General features: G+C 33.2%; 1 protein-coding gene and 1 long non-coding RNA gene across 3 annotated transcripts; one reads left to right on the forward strand and one right to left on the reverse strand.

The window, feature by feature from the left end:
• Window positions 1-1,866: 1,866 nt before the first annotated feature.
• LOC126707464 (phospholipase D delta-like) lies at window positions 1,867-11,542 on the reverse strand. Of its 2 annotated transcripts, none has more exons than XM_050407119.1 (10): window positions 10,688-11,542; window positions 8,330-8,479; window positions 7,622-7,816; window positions 5,737-6,003; window positions 4,655-4,705; window positions 4,405-4,534; window positions 4,097-4,242; window positions 3,722-3,892; window positions 2,248-2,478; window positions 1,867-1,890 (listed from the first exon to the last, which is right to left on the reverse strand). In XM_050407119.1, exons 1-9 carry the CDS (start codon window positions 11,471-11,473, stop codon window positions 2,374-2,376), a joined length of 2,001 nt encoding a protein of 666 aa, XP_050263076.1. In that variant the 5' UTR covers window positions 11,474-11,542; the 3' UTR covers window positions 1,867-1,890; window positions 2,248-2,373. The 2 variants fall into 2 exon arrangements, with proteins under 2 accessions (XP_050263076.1, XP_050263078.1); XM_050407121.1 differs by having other exon boundaries at window positions 1,881-1,890; window positions 2,277-2,478.
• A 4,366-nt stretch (window positions 11,543-15,908) lies between these two features.
• LOC126707468 (uncharacterized) lies at window positions 15,909-18,509 on the forward strand. The gene is made up of 3 exons (XR_007648964.1): window positions 15,909-16,648; window positions 18,248-18,321; window positions 18,459-18,509. It is a non-coding gene; the product is annotated as an uncharacterized LOC126707468 (long non-coding RNA).
• Window positions 18,510-18,567: the final 58 nt, after the last annotated feature.

The raw sequence follows: 18,567 nt of genomic DNA on the forward strand, positions 1-18,567 counted from the left end.
GATCACACAATGCATATATTATTCTTTTTGCATCACCTTGTGACGGCCCTTAAAATAATTCTTATATATGTCTAGGGTTGTGAGAAAAGAAACCCTACACAAATACTTAAGGATATGCGTGTAATCTGAAAAACCTGATTTCATAATTCTCGACAGATACAGCTTATGTCAAGCTTCTATCAAGCTTCAACATTAAATCTCAATAGAAAGGATTCTATCGAGCTTTAATGAACAGTACTTCATTCACTTGTTTTTTGGTCAGACTTGCATGGCTTCAATACTTAACTTGAACACTTATTTCTTATAGTACTAAATCCATCCTAGATCTATTCAATTACCAGTAAAGTGCGTTTTGTCAAAAGATTAGCCAATTACATAAATATGTCTCTAACAATTCTTCTAGTGAATAGCACCGGTTTATGATATCATGATATATTTATTTTTTGTTGTGATCATATCTCATATTTATTGAGCAAAAATTTGCACTATTTTTCTCAAGATAAACTTACATAAAACGTAAAAAAGTTATGAGTTTTTTTCTTCTTAAAATTTCATATTAAAAGAGGAGGAAAAGTATTTATTTTTGGATTTAGGGGAGAGTTTTTTTCTTCTTAAAATTTCATATTAAATAGGAGGAAAAGTATTTATTTTTGGATTTAGGGGAAGGGGATAATTTACACCCTCATCTTCAACTTTTTTCCATTATGGACTCACACATTATGCCTATACAATTATATGGAGATTATAGAGATTCTATTTTTCATTCAACATGTGGGATAAGGGATTCAAATCCAAGTTTTATTGCTTCTGTTACTGCGGATATTTGTGTAGTTCTAAACTCTTTTGCTTTTTGGAAAGTCTCTTGTATTTTGAGATCTGGTAAATTCTTGCTCGTGTTATTGCCCGTTGGAATCTTTTTTTGAGAGGAAGGATTTCCATCTCCTTCATTCCAAGTCTTGTTTTGTTCCATTTAGAAGGAGATTGTGACAACACATTTTCAACTTTTGTCCATTGTGGACACATCATACCTATACAATTATATGAGGATCATGAAGATTTTTTTTCCTTACAATAAGTGAGATGGAGGATTCAAATGCAAATTCTTTTTCATGGAACAAATTGAACGATACTACTAAATCACAAGACTCTTAATAGAATTATAAGAAGTTGAATATATACATTTGTAAAAAAATCATAATGGAAAAGTTGAAACCAAAGTCCCAAACAAATTGCTCTATTTGGGTCAATAAAAATTTTCATTAAAATAAGAATTCATTTTCCCCAAATATTAATTAAACAACATTAGAATAATGTATTGAATGGTATATATGCCATATATTACAATCCAACACGCATTGCATCCTTTACAATGCAGGTAACAAATTATGAGCAAGCATAAATTCAATCAACAAGGCTCCTGTTGTTGCTCAAGCTCGTCAAGGAACCATTTTTGCCCCCTCTTTCAAGTCCCAATTAAATGCACCTTATTACTTTTAATTATTTTTATTTTGACTAAATAATGCACATTAAATTATGAACAAGAAGTGTACCCTATGTAGTTAATAAAGACAAATCAATGTCAATCGGAATGGATCCAAGCACTTTAACGCTAATAGTTGGAACCCCAACAGATCCAAGTACTTTAACGTTAATATCTGGGAAAGTCTCTTGTTCATCCAAGCACTCTACCTTCCCATTGGCATCAACCTTAATAGGGTATTTAAGGAGGTGCCCTTGCAATGGTGTAAATTCCTCGGTCTTGTACTTCCTCCAGTTTTCTTCAGCAATCTTGTTCACACTCTCAATGCAACCCAAAGTTTCAGGCTCCATGAAGTAATCATCTAAAGTCCCCAAATGTTCTGCCCACAGAGACATTCTATATCCGTATATCTGCATATGTATTGATCAAGGTGGTTAACTTAAATAACAAGCAATTCTGCGCTCGTGCGTGCACCCGCGCGCACATAGATATATATATATATATACACACATATATTGATAATGCAATACTTGGGAACAAGAGGATTTGAATTATAGATATCTCCGTTAAAGTGTCAATTAGTTGAGTTATAAGGCTCTTGCCTCTGGATAACTATTACACATATATGGTGCCGATGTTTGAATGATGAATTAAACCAAGACATTAAATTATTTGAGCTACCTTTGATACGTCCACCAAAACTTGCAATCATGCAATAGAAAATACAGTACAATGTATATATACAAGGTCTAAATGAATGTGCAAACCTGGCCATGTGGGTGGCCCTTCCTCTTACCCCAAGTGTGATGGGGTTGATATGCCCCCATGGCTATCTCACTGTCTCTTGAACCATCCAAAGATCGTTCATTAATATTGGCAGAACCTAATATCACTTACTCGTCATCTACAATCATTCCCTTGCCATGTACGTAAACCATAAACCGTTGAAACTTTTGTGAGTTAGAAACCTGCAAGTTTTTTTTTGAGAAACTAGAAACCTGCAAGTTGATCATGAAAAAACTCAGAGTCACAATTTCTTGCGTATAGTATAGGAAAATGTGATTTTTATTTATTTATTTATTTATTCACTCCTAGAATTCTATTGACGAAATGAGCTAAGCTAACGCTCATCTACGAGTAAAAAGTATACATTTTATGTACATACGCTTGATCAACAAGGATATACACATTTACATATGTGCAACTTGTATATGGCACTGTTTAATTGTGCTAGCTCAAAATAAAGGAGTAAATGTTACTACATCAGTCTTCCAAAATATATTACAAATAACAAAAAATTCAAACATTTGTTTATTATATATTAAATAATTACCAATCACATTAATTTATAAGTATTTTGTAGTAAAATTAGTAGTTGTTTTAGTAATTTGCTAAATTAAAACAATCATAGTCACACTCATAAGTTTTGGTTAAGTTAGTTGATCTATTTATCAATTTTGAAATGAGTTGATTGAATTTTGTACATACTTATTTGTTGGAATATTTCACGTGTAAGTGACGTAGTCAGTTAAGTAGTGAAGTATAATAACAAAAATGAGTTGTTAATATAACATAATTAGACCCAAATTCATAAACTTAAACTTTTGGATCAAGTCTTTTCAAAAAAAAAAAATTTATGTCGAGTGGTATATATATTATATTATTAATTACCATGATTGGATTCTCCCTAGATTTGTAATGACCCAAGTTTTTTTTTTTTTTTTTTTTTTGAGAAGGAAAATGACCCAAATAATTAAAGACGCTAACTACATATGTACTGTATCCCAGTATAGTACCCGAAGTAAGACTTAACACACACTTAATTAAGCATTTCTTGGAATTTGTAGTCTATGATGGCCATTGCCAAGATAATTTCTCGACTTATGTATGGCAACTATATTGCCACATAATCACACCAAATTTTTTGAAGGTTAATTAAACTTATTGTATTTTCGTGTGTTTTGCGCTAGATCTCTAAGGATGTATAATTGTTTTGTGAGGGTATTTTCGTGTCGTCTATTTAATCTCTCTACCTTTTAGTAAATCTTTCTTTTAGACACCCCCATTAACATAGGCCTATGAAAGAATAAATAAATATTTGGGTTTCCTATTTGATTGCTTCTTCTATCTTTCCATTCTATTTTCTCATAAACTCATGTATGTATAAAAAGTTAAAACTTCTGCTATCTCAAAAAAAAAACGAAAAACACTGGCCAAAATTTTCATAGAGCATTATGATACCTTTTCCGCCTTCTTGACGGATTGAATAGGTGGGGCTGACACTTCTTTGGTCAGTTCTTCCCGCTTACCAAGACAATAGAAATTCAGGTAGTCTTGGGGATGTGAATCTTCAAGATGCATGGATTTCAACTCTCGTGCTATGATTCCATACATCATTTGCATTGTCTGGCTCTGAGAACAGCAAATTAAAAGAACAAGATAATAATATGGAATTTAATAATACAATGATTAAATGTAACACTGTAACTACAGTACCCCATGCATGGAGGAAAACTATTATCTACTTGATTTAACGTTTTGGACAACCATGCAAGGTTCAATAAGTAGGAGGAAAATAATGTAAATGCTAATTGGTTAAAGAATTATGAATGTTACCTGCCAAAATAGCACTTCTTCTGTGACTATGCGCCATGTACCTTCGGGGCACATTGGTATGACAATGTAAACTGCAAATCTCTCCTTTGCTCTAATCTTACTAGCAATCTTCAATGCCAGCTCCATTGGAATTAAATTATTGGCACCTGATCAAACCCAAAAAAGAGTCATTGAAGTAAGAGTTTGATGAGTAAGGAAAAAAAAAAAAAAAAAAGAATATAGAAGAGCCATAGGACAGTTGAGTTTGAGCATTGTAGAGCGAATGGCAAGGTAATAATATTACTAATTGTAGAGATTGGGTCTATGACCTGGCTCTTTGTCAGATTGCCATGCATATGAAGATCCAAGAAAAAATTGATTCTCAATGTATATAAAATGCTGGGCAGATCTAATTGCCTGGATGTACGCTGATTGAATGCTCTTCTCTACAACCAAATTCTACAACAGAAGTGAAAGGCAGAGAACTTCCCTAAGCAGCTAGCTCTGTACTTATTTAAAACTAAAAGTAGTGAATGAAGAATCAATTAATATATCATTATCACTTAGAAAATGGAAAACCTGAGTTGCAGGAAATATTTCCAAACACCCTGAATCAACTGAGCGGAAAACCTGCCAATTTTAGAATGAACAACTAAGGACTAAGTAGAACTAAATGAATATATGTAATAAATTATAGGTTTAATTCCCATTTTAGCTCCTTACCTTGGTTTTATGTTTAAAAACGGTCCATAATATTTTAAATGTGCCATTTTACTCCTTGATATTTTGATATATTGTGTCAAAATAGCCACTACTATTAAGTAGTGCATGGAAAAATCTAACATGACATATGGTAATATTAAAATAATTTTTTTGATTATAAATGAATGCCTCGTGTGATGCCATGTGACCTTGGTTATAAAGAGTTTTTTTTAACCTTTTGACGTGTCAAATATTTATCTGTCTTCAAATGTGGTATAGTGCTTATCACAAATCAGATATACGAAGTCTTCATCTTTCTCAAAAAAAGATATACGAAGTCTTCATGAACGGCAATGCTTCGGTACAATTGCTTCAAGGTCTGTAACATGCCGTTCATAAATTGATTTGGGTTTTGGATGGTCTGATGTTAATGGAGTAAAAAAGGCTGTGGAAAATTATGATAGATCAGGAAAAAGATTTGAAATTCATGACTTTGTCCTTTTCTAGTCACTCATATCTTCACTCTTGCTACCAAAAATATCTTCCTTCACTTTCAAGGAAAAAATATACCCTTCAGTGGGTACATATATGCAACATCTCTTTCATAGCGATTTGAGATTAGGCACAATTATTGTGCAATTACTCTCAAGGGCTGAGATTGAGAATTAAAAAAGAAAACTTTCAGCCTCAATCTTTAAATTAAAAAAAGTTCAAAAGTAAAAATATTTTGTGAGAGAAATAGAGCTAATTGCACCCATGTAATATTCTAGATTGCACGGGTCCTAATCCGTAGGTAGGAACTATTTTGACACAAATTGATCAAAATGTTAAAGACTAAAATAACAAATTTGAAATGTTAAAGACCATTTTAAAACATGAGACAAAAGTGAAGAACAAAAATAAGGATTAAACCTAATCATATTAGCTTTATTTTGAGAAGCGCATACTAATTACTTTACCTGAATATGCCAGTTTTCTGGATCATCTTCTTTGGAAACCCAAAATTTAAAGTCGTCATTTGAAATTGATTGGGAAGAACTCGGCATGGGGGTGTCTAAGTTCATTAAAACACGAAAAATGATTTTGCAGCACTTCTTAAGCCCTGACGACCATTTTGCAGCTTTGCCCCAAAGCTGCTCAAAAGTAGTGAGCACATCATATGCAGCAGGCCCTTCTATCTTGCAATGTAAATCATGCCATGGTTGCCTTGGACGGTGAGCTCCTGCCTATTATTTGAGAAGAAACGAGAAAGAAAGATCATCCAATCTGTGAGCTATGATGGGGTTTTGAACCCAAGTTCTCCCTAAGGGTGGAGATGGTGGATTAGTGGCGGGGCCACTTGAAGGACCTATGCTTTTTATTTCTATTTTTAATGTTAATATAGGTATAGTTATAACGGTTTTTTTTTTTTTTTTTTTCTATTAAATAACACTTGGCTCCTGAATTTTTTTCAATATTTATATTATAAGCATATACATAAGGTTTAAATCACATGCATTAGTTTTTAATTATAGTGAATTCCAATGATAATATTCCAAGCACAATGGATGAAAGTGGTGTGACTAAAGCATTTGTAAATCTTCAGCCCAAAAAAAAAAAAAAAAGCATTTGTAAATCAAATGATTATGATTAAAAATTTTAAAACATGAGGTGTGATTAGAAAATATTTATCAAAGGTGGAATAATATATGTAAATTTCATTTATTTATTTATAAATATATGAATCTTGTACAAAGAGATTATTTTTTAAGGATAATTAGCATAAGGAGTCAGGACAATCCTGGCTCTCTCCCATCGAACTTTTTTGGCCAAGTCACTAAGGTGGTGGATTGAGGGGTGAAATTTTACAACCAATCTTGCCAAAATTTTCGAAGTTTATGTATTAAAACTTAAATCCCCCCAACCCCAAAGTTTATGGATTTCTTTTATATTTTTCTTTTTTATATGTCAAATTTTATTAAAAAAAGAAAGGAAAAATATTTCATATTTTATCACTGATTTTTAAAATTAAAGTTCAAAACCTACAAAAGGTTGAAGAAAAAAGAAATAATTTATTCATCTTCAATAAATTTACTCGAAAAGAGAAGAAAAAAAAAATGTTAAAAAAAGCTCAAATTCTTAATGCAATAATTTATTCATCTTCAATAAATTTTTTCATTAAGTAATAAAATATAAGGATATATGCATAATAAACTCTAAAGTTTAATAATTTAAAAAAAATCGTTTTCAAGTTTTTTTTTTTTTTTTTTTTTTGTTGGAGAAAAATATCGTTTTCAAGTTAAACTTTGAATTCAAGTGCATATATATTCTCTTCCAAAAAAAAGTGAATGTATATTCATAGTATAGTTTTTTTTTTTTTTTTTAAGTTACATTTTGATTATTTTTTGAATTAACCAAATATCAAAAAATTTTAATAGCTAGACAAATGTTGAGTACTCAACATTTGTCTAGCTACTAAAAATATTTTCGTGAGAATCATAGATTCAAATTGAAATTTAAAAAAAGTCACAAAGTGTCTTATTCACGTGTAAAAAAAGCCACACAAAAAAAAAAATTCATAATACATAAACACAATATAAAATATAGCTTATTATTAACGTGAATCATTTTTATCAATCAATTACGTTTCATGTACTTGTGTGCATGTATGCGCATATGTGTCGCTTATGAATTACTCCCCACCACCCCCCCCCCCCCCCACCCCAACAAATAAAATCATGGCCCATTATTGATTCTTCACATAGAGAGAATTGGACAACAAAATTCGGTTTCAAGACTCTTGGTAATGGCCTATTCTACTAAAAAGATAATAAAACTCTTCAAGATATAATAGTAAATACTCACAAGAAGTGTTGGATTACGATAATCGTTTTGATATACAGTGCAATGATCACGAAATAGTCGATGCTCAGGGGTATCATAGCGGCCATCACGAAGGTCTAGACCTCCAATAAAAGCAGTTATCTTCCTTGTATCATCAGACGCTTGTGTATCCACAATCACACATTTCTGATGATGTGAACAAAGAAATTTATTGGCCTGGAGCACCACAAGATAATTGTGAGCAATTTGATTTGCTTAATCATGCATCAAGCTAAGAAATAAAATTCAGGCTTCATTCTAAGCTAAGAAGTGCAATTTTTCGTCTAATTTGTAACCTACCTTGTAAGATAAATTTGTATACAAAAGAATTTTGAAGGAGCAAGTGAAGCATAGACATGCATTAAGATGTTTTCCTTCTCTTAAGTCCAATTAAATGGAACCCTAAACTCAAAGTATTACAAGTAATTAGTTTTCTAATATTAAAACATTACACAATTACACACTCTTAGTGTGATGGTCACTTCACAAATATAAGTGCTTGTGAGAGGGAGGGCGATTCAAGCCTCCTGAATGAAGCTTCACACACATACAGTTAAATTAAACTATAGTAAAATTCTATCTCAAATAAAAAATAATTCAAAAAAATAAAATATTGATTTATTCTAACATTGGAAAAAAATGACACATTTTAAGCATGTTTTGAATTAATCTTCAGTAAAATATCAATACCATAAATTTCCTTGTCAAAGTCACAATTCCTGGTTCACTGTCTAGATATTTGAAAAGGTTTAGCTGACTTCGAGATGACAATATACATTGGACGGAAGAGTTCTTGAAAAAATTCTGAGTTTCTTCATCATGAGTGTCCATCATACCAAACTGCATGCAAAGCTCTATGAGTTAAATAATTATTTTGTAAGGGAAAACGTTTAGATATAATACCTTAATATCTATAATTAAATTCAAATAAATGATGGAATTGATCAATATAGATTTAATGCAGTTATGTGTTTGAATTATATTAATTTAGTTCCTCAAATTTTAAAAGTTAGTATGATCATTCTTGGATCTCCTTTACATTTGCATTTTATTAAAATTAATAGTTGAAATTGACTTGTGTAGGGATAAGGGCCCAAGGTTGTATATTGGGCCTTGGACTTAGCCAAGAACTTAGGATGATCCGAGGACGAATAACAGTAGCAAGGGCGTTAAGCTCAGAGTCCCATAAGCAAAATGCAAATAGAAAGTTTGGGAAAGGTGGTCTGAGGAGGAGTATCTCCTCAGATGGACAAAACACAAATCAAATGTATACCCTTTCATTGAAAGTGACCCTCCGGAAAATTTCACTGATAAAAACGTGCATTATGAACGTACGTACAAGAGGGATGGAAGCTCAGAAATATCTAAGGAAAGGTTACTGCCACCGCATTAAATGCTCTGCAACTAACTTTCTAGCTACATTAATGTGGAGAAAACTCCTGAACAATGTTATCTTGGCTACCCTAACTCACAAAGGACCTGGGAGGGTGTCCGATGGAACAAGCATTCAAGTAGTGGCTTAGATGATCAACAAGTATAAGGCCAAGATTGTTCAAATAGAACTATATAATATAAGAGACCCTCCATTGAAAAAGGATAAGGGAGAAATCAAGAGAAAAACACTGTAACAATCAAGAAACAACTTGTAATCAAACTTAAGAAAAATATATAAGAACCGATCTCCTTAGATTGTGTCGAGGACGATTTTCTTTAGTTGCATCATTTTGTCTTTTTGTTCTTGTCATTGAAACCCACTATATTGGTCATCCAACTCGTCTAAGCCTAATTTTCCAACCCACTCTCTACAAATTTATTGTTTTGGACTTTTTAGGCTTGAGTCCATCTATCATTTGGGCTGAGGTCCGAATATGGTCCATACAACTTGATTTTGAAAATTTAACCTTTCCATTATAGTCATTTAAAGTATGCTCCTAGAAAGCACCTGCATAAATATGGGCATGGGTACATGTTCGGTATTGTACGATGACACAACATTTTTTGAAAAAATAGGATACAGGTACGATGGATATACATATATTAATTAGTTATTAAATATATATTTATATATAGTTAAACATTTATTTTTCATAAATATTAAACATATATCAATTTAGGATAAATAATGAATATTTTATTTCTATATATTATTAATCGTTTATGTTTTTTTTTTTATCAAATTAAGAGTAATAATGGATAATAAATCAAATTCATTACTATTAAAGGATTCTCATAAAACAAATCAAGAATAAAGATATTTATTAATTTTTTAATACAATATTATTATTTAGAGCACAAATGTTTTCTTTGTTTTGTTAGAAAGTATTTGATCCATCTTGTTTTTGTGTCTCGGTTGTGTCCTACATTTTTTTTTTTTAATTTTAAAAAAATGACACAACTGGGACATGCATGCAAAAGTATCCTAGGAGTGTCAAGTGTTCGATGTGTGTAGCACAGGTACAACACTCCAAATGAAGTATCTGTACTTCCTATTTATGTTCCATTTACCTCATCAAATAATTCCTTTAAAAATAAAGCAAAGAGAAAACTAAATAATGAAATTGACTTGATTTTAAAAATTGAAAGTCTAACGAAAAATGACTGGCAATTCAAGGGAAAATAGCTAAAACATATTTTAGTCCTTAAAATTTATTTTTTTTGTCATTTTTGTCCTTAAACTTTAACATTAAAATTAAATTGATTATTCCATTTGTTTTGTCTATGAAAGAAAATATAACCATTCACATATATAATATGACCCTACTTTACTATATTTAGCGGTAATCCATAGTCAACAAAGGTCGCAAGCTCTGTCTAAATAGAAATGTTGAAGTTAAAATACTACAATAACAACAATTAAAAAAAAATTATAGACATAATTATGTGAATTTCAATTAACACAATTAATAAAACTTTTTGTTATCAAATAAAAAATTTATAAAAAAATATAATGTTTGGCCGTAATTGTCTCATTAGAAAACAAAAAACTTAAATGCCTTTAATTTTTAAAAAAAATAAAACCATAAATGCCAATTCACTGTTAGCTCATACCACATCGTTCCAAAGCAAGAGCAAAACTCGAACGCCCTGCTTCGACTTATGCTTGAGCAAATCTCCCAAATTCAAATTCCCAGCACTAGGCAATGGCCTCGTCGGCTCTCTCACCAGCTTCACCTTGTGGTAAATGGACCACCCAATAATGTACACCACTTTTTCTGCCTCCAATATCGCATGGCACATATCCTCCCAACACTTTTCGTGCTCAAACACCTTCCCGTCTTGTAACTTAATCTCCGGCAGCATCGAGTCTGGCACATGCGCGTCTTGATACAGCGTCACAGACCCGCCTTTCCGAACCGGGAAGCGACAATCCTTTACTCCAAAATTATCCGGATCAGACGCAATACCATACTGGTACAACGGAGTGTCCTCACAGTTGGTGAATTTCACTTCAATGAAGATAGCGGCATCGGGTTTCATTTGTTTACCGGAACACGGGAACCAATGGCTGATAGCTTCGCCGGTGACGATTTGCTGGACCGAGACGGAAGTGGTTCCTATCGACTTCGTGTTATTAATGTAATCATTGTACTGCAGGTTGAAGCGGAGCTCCGGTTTGAAGACCGGGTGGGCTAGGGGAATCTGGAAGTGCTCATTCCATTCTGGGCTTCCAGAGTTGTACACTACGGTGCGAGTGCGAGCCAAGTTGATATCACCGAGCAAAACGGTGACATAAGTGTCTGAGGGGATCTCGAAGCCGCGACCTCTGAGGATTTTCAGATCAAGGTCTCCATGAAGGTACTGCAACGAGTCTGAATTAGTATTAACTTCGGCCATGAGGACAGTATAATATCTTGAAAAAGAGAGAGGGTGGTGGAAAACAAGTTGCAAGTGTGTGATCCATTATTGATGTTCCATCCCATATAAATTATAGTGTGGGACACATGAGGAATAATTTCTCCTCGTTTTACACGGTAATTGATTTTCTTTTTTTTTCTTCTACATGAAATCATGGATAGAGTGATTTTATACCTTTTGAGTTGTGCTAAAGCAATTCTTGTCTTGCGTAAAGACCAGTAGTTCATGATTCTCGTGAGAGTGTTCTATAAATTTGGATCATATAAAAGAAAATTCATGATATATGTTAAAGAATCTATTGAAGTGAAATGTCACCAATAATAACAAAATATGATAAAGATTATTGGAAAAAAATAAAGCAAGTTCTTTATTTCTTTGTTAGATGATTTACTAAAAAGGGGATCTCATCATCATAATTTCATAAACAACATTCTCACTCATGTGTTTAGCAAAAAAAAAATTCTCACTCATGTTGTTGCTAGCACGCATATCATTTAAGGGGAAGAGAAAATAGCATATTTAAGAATTATTAAAGAGAAAAGGGAAAGTAATAGCAAGTAAAAAATTTGCAATAAATTGATAAACCAAAACATGATTGACTTGGGTTTAAATCTAAATTTTTTTACATGCTTTGACAAGCTTATTTTATATGGGTTTATTTGGTTTAAAAACTAAAATGGGTAAAATTACAATTATACTTAAAATAGGTGAGGTAATTAAAAAAATCTTATAACTCAGTGGCATTATTCAATTCTCTCAATAAAAGAAAACTTGAGTTTGAATCTTCCTCCCCACTTATTGTAAGAAAAAATGAAAAAGCTTAAAAGATGTGAGACTAAAAAAAAAAAAACAAAACAAAACAAAACACAAAAAACAAAAAAAAAAAAAAAAAAACATAAATAAGCTTGCTTTGAAATTAAAGAGGATTTTAAGCAAAAACAAATGAACCATGCATTAGTCTGAAGTTTAAGAAAGGAATCGTAAAATCGAGGTGGCTTTTTTCACTTCGATGGGAATGACCCACTTATATTCTTTTTATTATTAATAAAGAAAGGTATTTTGAGCCCATGTCAACGTTAAAGCAATTCTTAACTTGGGAAATCTCTGTATCTAACTCGTTTTTAGCCAAAACTTCAAAGAAAGGAATTGTATAATCATGACTGTGCGTACCCAAAATATAAGACTATTGGGCTTGATTTCTATTTGGGCTCACAATCTATTTGTTTTGTGGGCTTTTGGGTTTCCTACCATGGGTGGTTCTATGCCCGGCAGACCCAAATATACTTCTATTTCCTCACACCTTTCACTCTTCCTCACAGAATCACTCATTTGTTTTCTCTAAGTGTTTACTCTTTTTTTCTAGTGCTCTTCCCAAAATTGCTTACCCCCTTTCCTCATTCTCTCTCAAGGATGAGTGGAGGAGTTATGATTACTTCTCCTTCTTAGTGCAAATGGCGGTCTAATTTCATCATCTCAAGGTGAACGTTTCGTTGGGAAGGTAGGAGTGGCATTGGAACTGATTCCTACTTCCGTCGTTTGTTCAGTAGTGACATTGTCAAATGCACAGTTGAGCAGCTAGGCACGGGGCGCCTCCAGGCAATAACTCTCCCGTCTCGGCCAGGGATAAAGGGAAGGGGGGGGGGGGGGGCTTGCTCGATGTGTCCAATATGGTCTCATTTTAGGTTCCCGAGTCCAAATTGGGCTCAGAGGCATCTGGGCCAAGGTTTAAGGCCCAAGTGTGAGGATGGGTGTATGACATGATGTGGGCTTTGGGCCCTAGGAAGATGGGTTCAAAGGCCTAATCCCTATATCGGGGGCTTAATTCCCGTACAATGACGGTTTGCTTTCTTTCGATGTGAATGATCCATTTATACTCAGTTTTAATAATGAAAAGGACTCTGTAAGCCTATTATTTTCCACAAAGAATTGTATGCCTTTGTGTTAAAGCAATATTTGGCTTGTATAAACTCAAATATAACTTCTTTTAGGTTTTTTTTTTTTTTTTATAAAATTATTTTCATTTATTTATTTTACTTAGAAACTATGCTAAGTAAAAGTACAAATAGCCTTAAAATATGCTTAAAAATTATAAATAAGTTGGTAGTGAAAATAAGTTAAATTTTGAGTTAAAAAGCAAATGAACCATTAGCTAGAAGTTCAAGAAAGGCGTGCAATTGTGTTTACTTTTCTCCTTTCAATATGATTAGTCCCCTTATATTCTTTTTAATAATGGAGAAAGGGAGTCTGATGTCACAGAAGTTACAAGAAAACAAACACATTGCTTTTTGAATGGAAAAAGAAACTAAACATGTTAGCTTCTAAATGAAAACCTCGAATCGATGAGGGGTCTCTTGAATCCACAAGGTGATAGGATTCTGGAATCCACCAAAGAGAAATAGACAAAGTCTGTATTTCTTACAATAAGTTATAAATAGTAAAAGCAAACCTAGGGTGGCTAGGAAAACGCCTAAAAACCCTAATCCGCGCTAATAATGTAATTAGGTGGCAAAATAGTAAATTTTGTTCCAAAAATATCAAAATTTAGATAATTGAAGAAAATGAAAATAATGTCTCTAAGAGATGTCCCAAAACAAATGGGATCTTATTCTGACTTTTAAACTAAAAGTTATTAAGGAAAAAAGAATACTATAAATATCAAAAACACTATTTTCAGGCCTTAACAAAGGAATTTGTTTAAATTTAGGCGACGCTCGAGATATATCGAGTTTGGATCAGAATGCTGTTTCCTTTCAACCTGCCAAATTTCATATAATTTTGACACCATCACCCCAGTGGCCTCTACTAACACCCCCTTGATCTTGTGCTGTGACTTCCAGCACCTTTACTACTCCAGAAAGATCTGTGCTGTCTTTTCTACATCAGATTCTATGAGCCTATGTTGAAGCAATTATTAGCTCATGTAATCTCTTGACCTAACTTTTCTTAACCCCCCCCCCCCCCCCTCCCCCCAAAAAAAAATCCAAAAAAGAGGTAGAATTTTATGATTGTGGGAAATACTTATTCATATCCATTTTTTCAAGCTTTGTGTTTGTTTGATTATTGATTATACTTAAAAGAGAATAAAAGGCCTTGATGGATAAAGTTAAAAAAATGTTTAGTATAAAGTTAAAAGGCCTTGATGGCAGCCAAATGGGGTTTTGATGACAATTGAAAGGGTTTGATAACAACATAGAATATTGTTGTCCATAAAACCTATTATATCGAGAGTGTGTGTCTATATATATATATATATATATATATTACAACAAGTAGGATGGAGGATGCAAATCCATGTATAGGGGAACTTTTGGAGCCATGGACCCCTCCTCCCCTAGGTTTTGCTCAAATAAACTTTGACACAGTTGTGAGATACTCCTCGATCACTTTAGCTTCTGTGTGTTGGGATCCAAAAGGTAGAGCTCTCTTTTTTTTGGACTAAAGTCTATGGGTGCAAGACTGCGAGGGATCCCTTGTGGGTTGAAGGCTTGAAGCTCAAGTAGCATTGATGGCTATTAAAAAAGCTAAATAATAGGGTCTTTCTTCAATTATTCTTGAGGGGCATATGCGCTTAATGTTACTGAGCCACTTGTGTGTGCTACTGTTGTGTTCCATTGGTCTATTGCTTCTAATATTGCGAATAGTTTGGCAGTTTTAAACTCCTATGCTTTTTGTAAGGTTTCTCGTATTTTGAGATTTGGTAATTCTCTTGTTTATGTTATTGCCGGTTGGAAAAGCGTTTGTAATCTAAGAGGAAGGATTTCCATCTCTTCCCTTTCAAGTCTTTTATCATGTTTTTAAAGGAGAAATCTCTCTCAATCTTGATAATTTTTTTTTCTCGTTATTCAAAAATAATTTCTCATAAAATGGAATAAACCGAATCTTTACGTAGAAGTTGCTGGGACATAAAAAGTTGAATATTTGTGTTACATCAAAAATCATTCTTTAAAGCATTAACATTGGAGCTTTTATTCTAACAAAAATGTTTTTTTTTAGCTCTAAAAAAAACCATGCTTTATTCGGGTTGCTAAATCTAAATTTTTTTTAGTAACTTGCTACATAGATTGCTACAAGCTATCTATAGCAACTACTGTAGCAATAAGTTAAAATAAAAATCAATTTTTTTATTAACTCTCTCTCTCTCTCTCTCTCAATTTAATATTCACACTACAAAAAACGCGGCTCAAAGGGAGGGCTGGAGCCGCGTTTTTGTTTTTCCAAAAACGCGGCTCAAAGGAAAGCCTACAGCCGCGTTTTCCAAAAACGCGGCTCCAAAACGCGGCTTCAGTCCCGTCCGGATTTTTTTTTTTTTTTTTTTTTTTAATTATAGCTTGAGCTGCGTTTTTTAAACGCAGCTTCAAAATGTTTGAAACAGACTTTACAAGTCTGGAGCTGCGTTTAAAACGCAGCTTAGACATTTAGATTGAGCTGCGTTTAAAAAACGCAGCTTCAATTCATATTTAAAAAAAAAAAAAAGCCCTCAATAGGACACAACAACGGAAAAAACCCTAAATTGAAAAAACTCTCAGCTCACTCAGCCCCAGACCTTCCTTTCTCCCACGCCTGAGATCGAACCCAACCTTGAAACTTTTTGACCAGCAAGGGCATCGGCTTGGGCATTAGAGTTGAGGTGATATCAGTGTGGAGATTCGTGGGATCGTGCTCCGATCTGTGCTCCGATTTGTGGGATCATGGGTGTCGCCGTCGGTCTGGCCGTAGGTCGTGGTTGTGGTGCTTGTTTTGCCGTGGTGCTGGGTTTCTATTTTTGTCATGGGTTGCTGTGGGTTTCTATTTCTGCTCTCTCACCTTCTTTCTCACTCTCTCCCTTAGACTCCCAAACCCTCACCTCCAACCCACCCATCTCTACCACCGATCCTCCCCACTAGGACCTTCGCCTCCACCTCCATCACCTCCTTCGCCAACCCTCACTTCGAAGAATCCAACCTCAACGCATTGCTATTCGTGAACGACAATCGCCTGAACGGACGGCAGAGATTTAGAGGAGGAGTGAGGGGGTTGTGGAGGTGAATGTCGACGGAGCTCATTGTGCTTTGTCCCGATTTGTGGAAAAGCATGCTTGATCGAGAATGGGCTTTTTTAATAATTGATGAATCTCACCATGTTCGGTGTTCTAAGAAAGTGTCTGAACCAGAAGAGGTACAATCACTCTCCTATGTCTTGACATATGTGAAAGCAATTGGGTGGGTTTGATATTTTCTTCTTACCTGTTAAATAAAATTTGATAATTATGCCTCAATAACATCTAATTCTCAAATGAGACTTCCATTGCATCAAGGAGTTAGAGCATTTATTTTTGCTGCTTTAGTTTTTTGACTTCTTGTTGTTGAAATTTAATACATCTAAACACGGAACCTCCCCTGCAGTGGAAAATATATTGCCTAAATATTCAAATATGATTTTTTTTTTTAAAAAAATTTATATAGGTTCTAAACCTGCTGTGCATGCACCATAGGACCATATTTTGTTGCTATTATATGCAGAAATTATGTATTTAAAAAAACAATGGAACTTTATGCATGAAAAGTTGGAATGCATGATGAAAAATAGACTTTCATGTATGATCTATTGCCTAAAAATGGCCAATAAGACTGTTGAAACTTGGGGGCATTTCTCAAAATAATTGAAATATAGAAACACAGCATATATATATATATATATATATATATTTGTTTTTTTTGTGTCGTGTTGGTCTGCAGTATGATAGATATAATTTTACTTTGGATGCCTCCCTGTTCTTCTTGATCATTGTAATTTGGGTTACTAATTTATGCCACTATAGTACTATTCCAGTGTATTTGGGTTGGCTATTCTTTAATAAAAAGCTCTTATGTTATTTATTATAAAAAAAATGTTTTACTTTGGATGCACATGATCTATTATTTTTATTTATTTTTTTCTGTTCCAAAATATTTACTAACATTGACTAAAAATTTTTTATCCCATTGATAAATAAAATTGGCCTAAAATGCTATTAACAGTTCAATATATTTCTAAATACCAATATAATCATAGGTTGAACAAGTATGATAAGTGATGGAAATATATACTCCTTTTAGTCAACAGAAGCAACTTTCATTGTTCTTTACTTCCTGAAAGTCAAATTCAATTTTGTCAAGACTTGAGTAGGAATGTGAGGTTGAAATTTTGGCAACTGTATTGTACAAACTTCATTGAATATGAAAGCATATAGTTTGAGGTGGAAGATGGGATGAAAGGACTATTGTTTAATGTGGTGTCTTTGGCAGGAAAGTAATGCTTGTGGCTTTGAGGGATGTGAAATGACTATTTCGGATCTGAAACTGCTGTTTTTTCAAATCTTTGTATGAATGGTTGCTAGCTTTAGGCTCATTTTCCTTTTCCACCCTATTGAATTTTTTTGATCATTGTGGGTGACTTGCTTTTTTCTGATTTATATAATTTTTATTACTTGTCAAAAAAATTCTTGAACCAAAAAAAGAATATGAAAACATATTGAAAACATTTTTTTTAAAGGGTAGTCCTCACTATTGCTGTTTTTCCATACAATCATCTCTTCCACAAGACATTATAAAAGGAAAAAATGGTGAGTATGAACCAAAGGGTAGTCCTCATTTTCATGAACAATCTCTTTTGTAATTTGCTTTCATATTCCACTTTTTTATTGCTATGGTTAGTTAATTGTACTTATCATCTGCAAGGATCCTTTTGCCATATGTTAATTTTTTTTTCCTTTGTTCTTTTTTGGTTTATTGACAGATAAAAGCTGTCCTTGATGTGGCTCTGAAGATCAAGTGAATAGTTCTACTATCTGGGACCCCTTCTTTTTTGAGGTTGTGGGACATTTAAACAATGCGACCATTCCTTTTTAATTGATACTCTATCTTGCTTGGCTTTCTAATGTTTTGTGTGGCTTTATTTTTTAATTTTTTTTTAATGAATTCTAATATCTTAGTTGTATATTTCCTAGGTGATCATAGGCCATATGACATTTTCTCATCAGATAAACATGCTATGGCAAGTTTCTTTACACCTTTATGTCTTACAAGATTGATTTTCTTTTACACAGTTTGTTAATA

Source organism: Quercus robur, chromosome 11 (assembly GCF_932294415.1).
Source record: "Quercus robur chromosome 11, dhQueRobu3.1, whole genome shotgun sequence".
NCBI lineage: Eukaryota > Viridiplantae > Streptophyta > Magnoliopsida > Fagales > Fagaceae > Quercus > Quercus robur.

Excerpts from the sequence above, each read along its gene's own strand:
- LOC126707464 (XM_050407119.1), bottom strand. The coding sequence starts at position 11,473 with ATGGCCGAAGTTAATACTAATTCAGACTCGTTGCAGTACCTTCATGGA. Across the intron at positions 4,706-5,736 it reads CAGAAAACTGGCATATTCAG|GTTTTCCGCTCAGTTGATTC; the intron begins GTAAAGTAATTA and ends TAAAATTGGCAG. Across the intron at positions 2,479-3,721 it reads CCGTCAAGAAGGCGGAAAAG|GTTTCTAGTTTCTCAAAAAA; the intron begins GTATCATAATGC and ends ATCAACTTGCAG.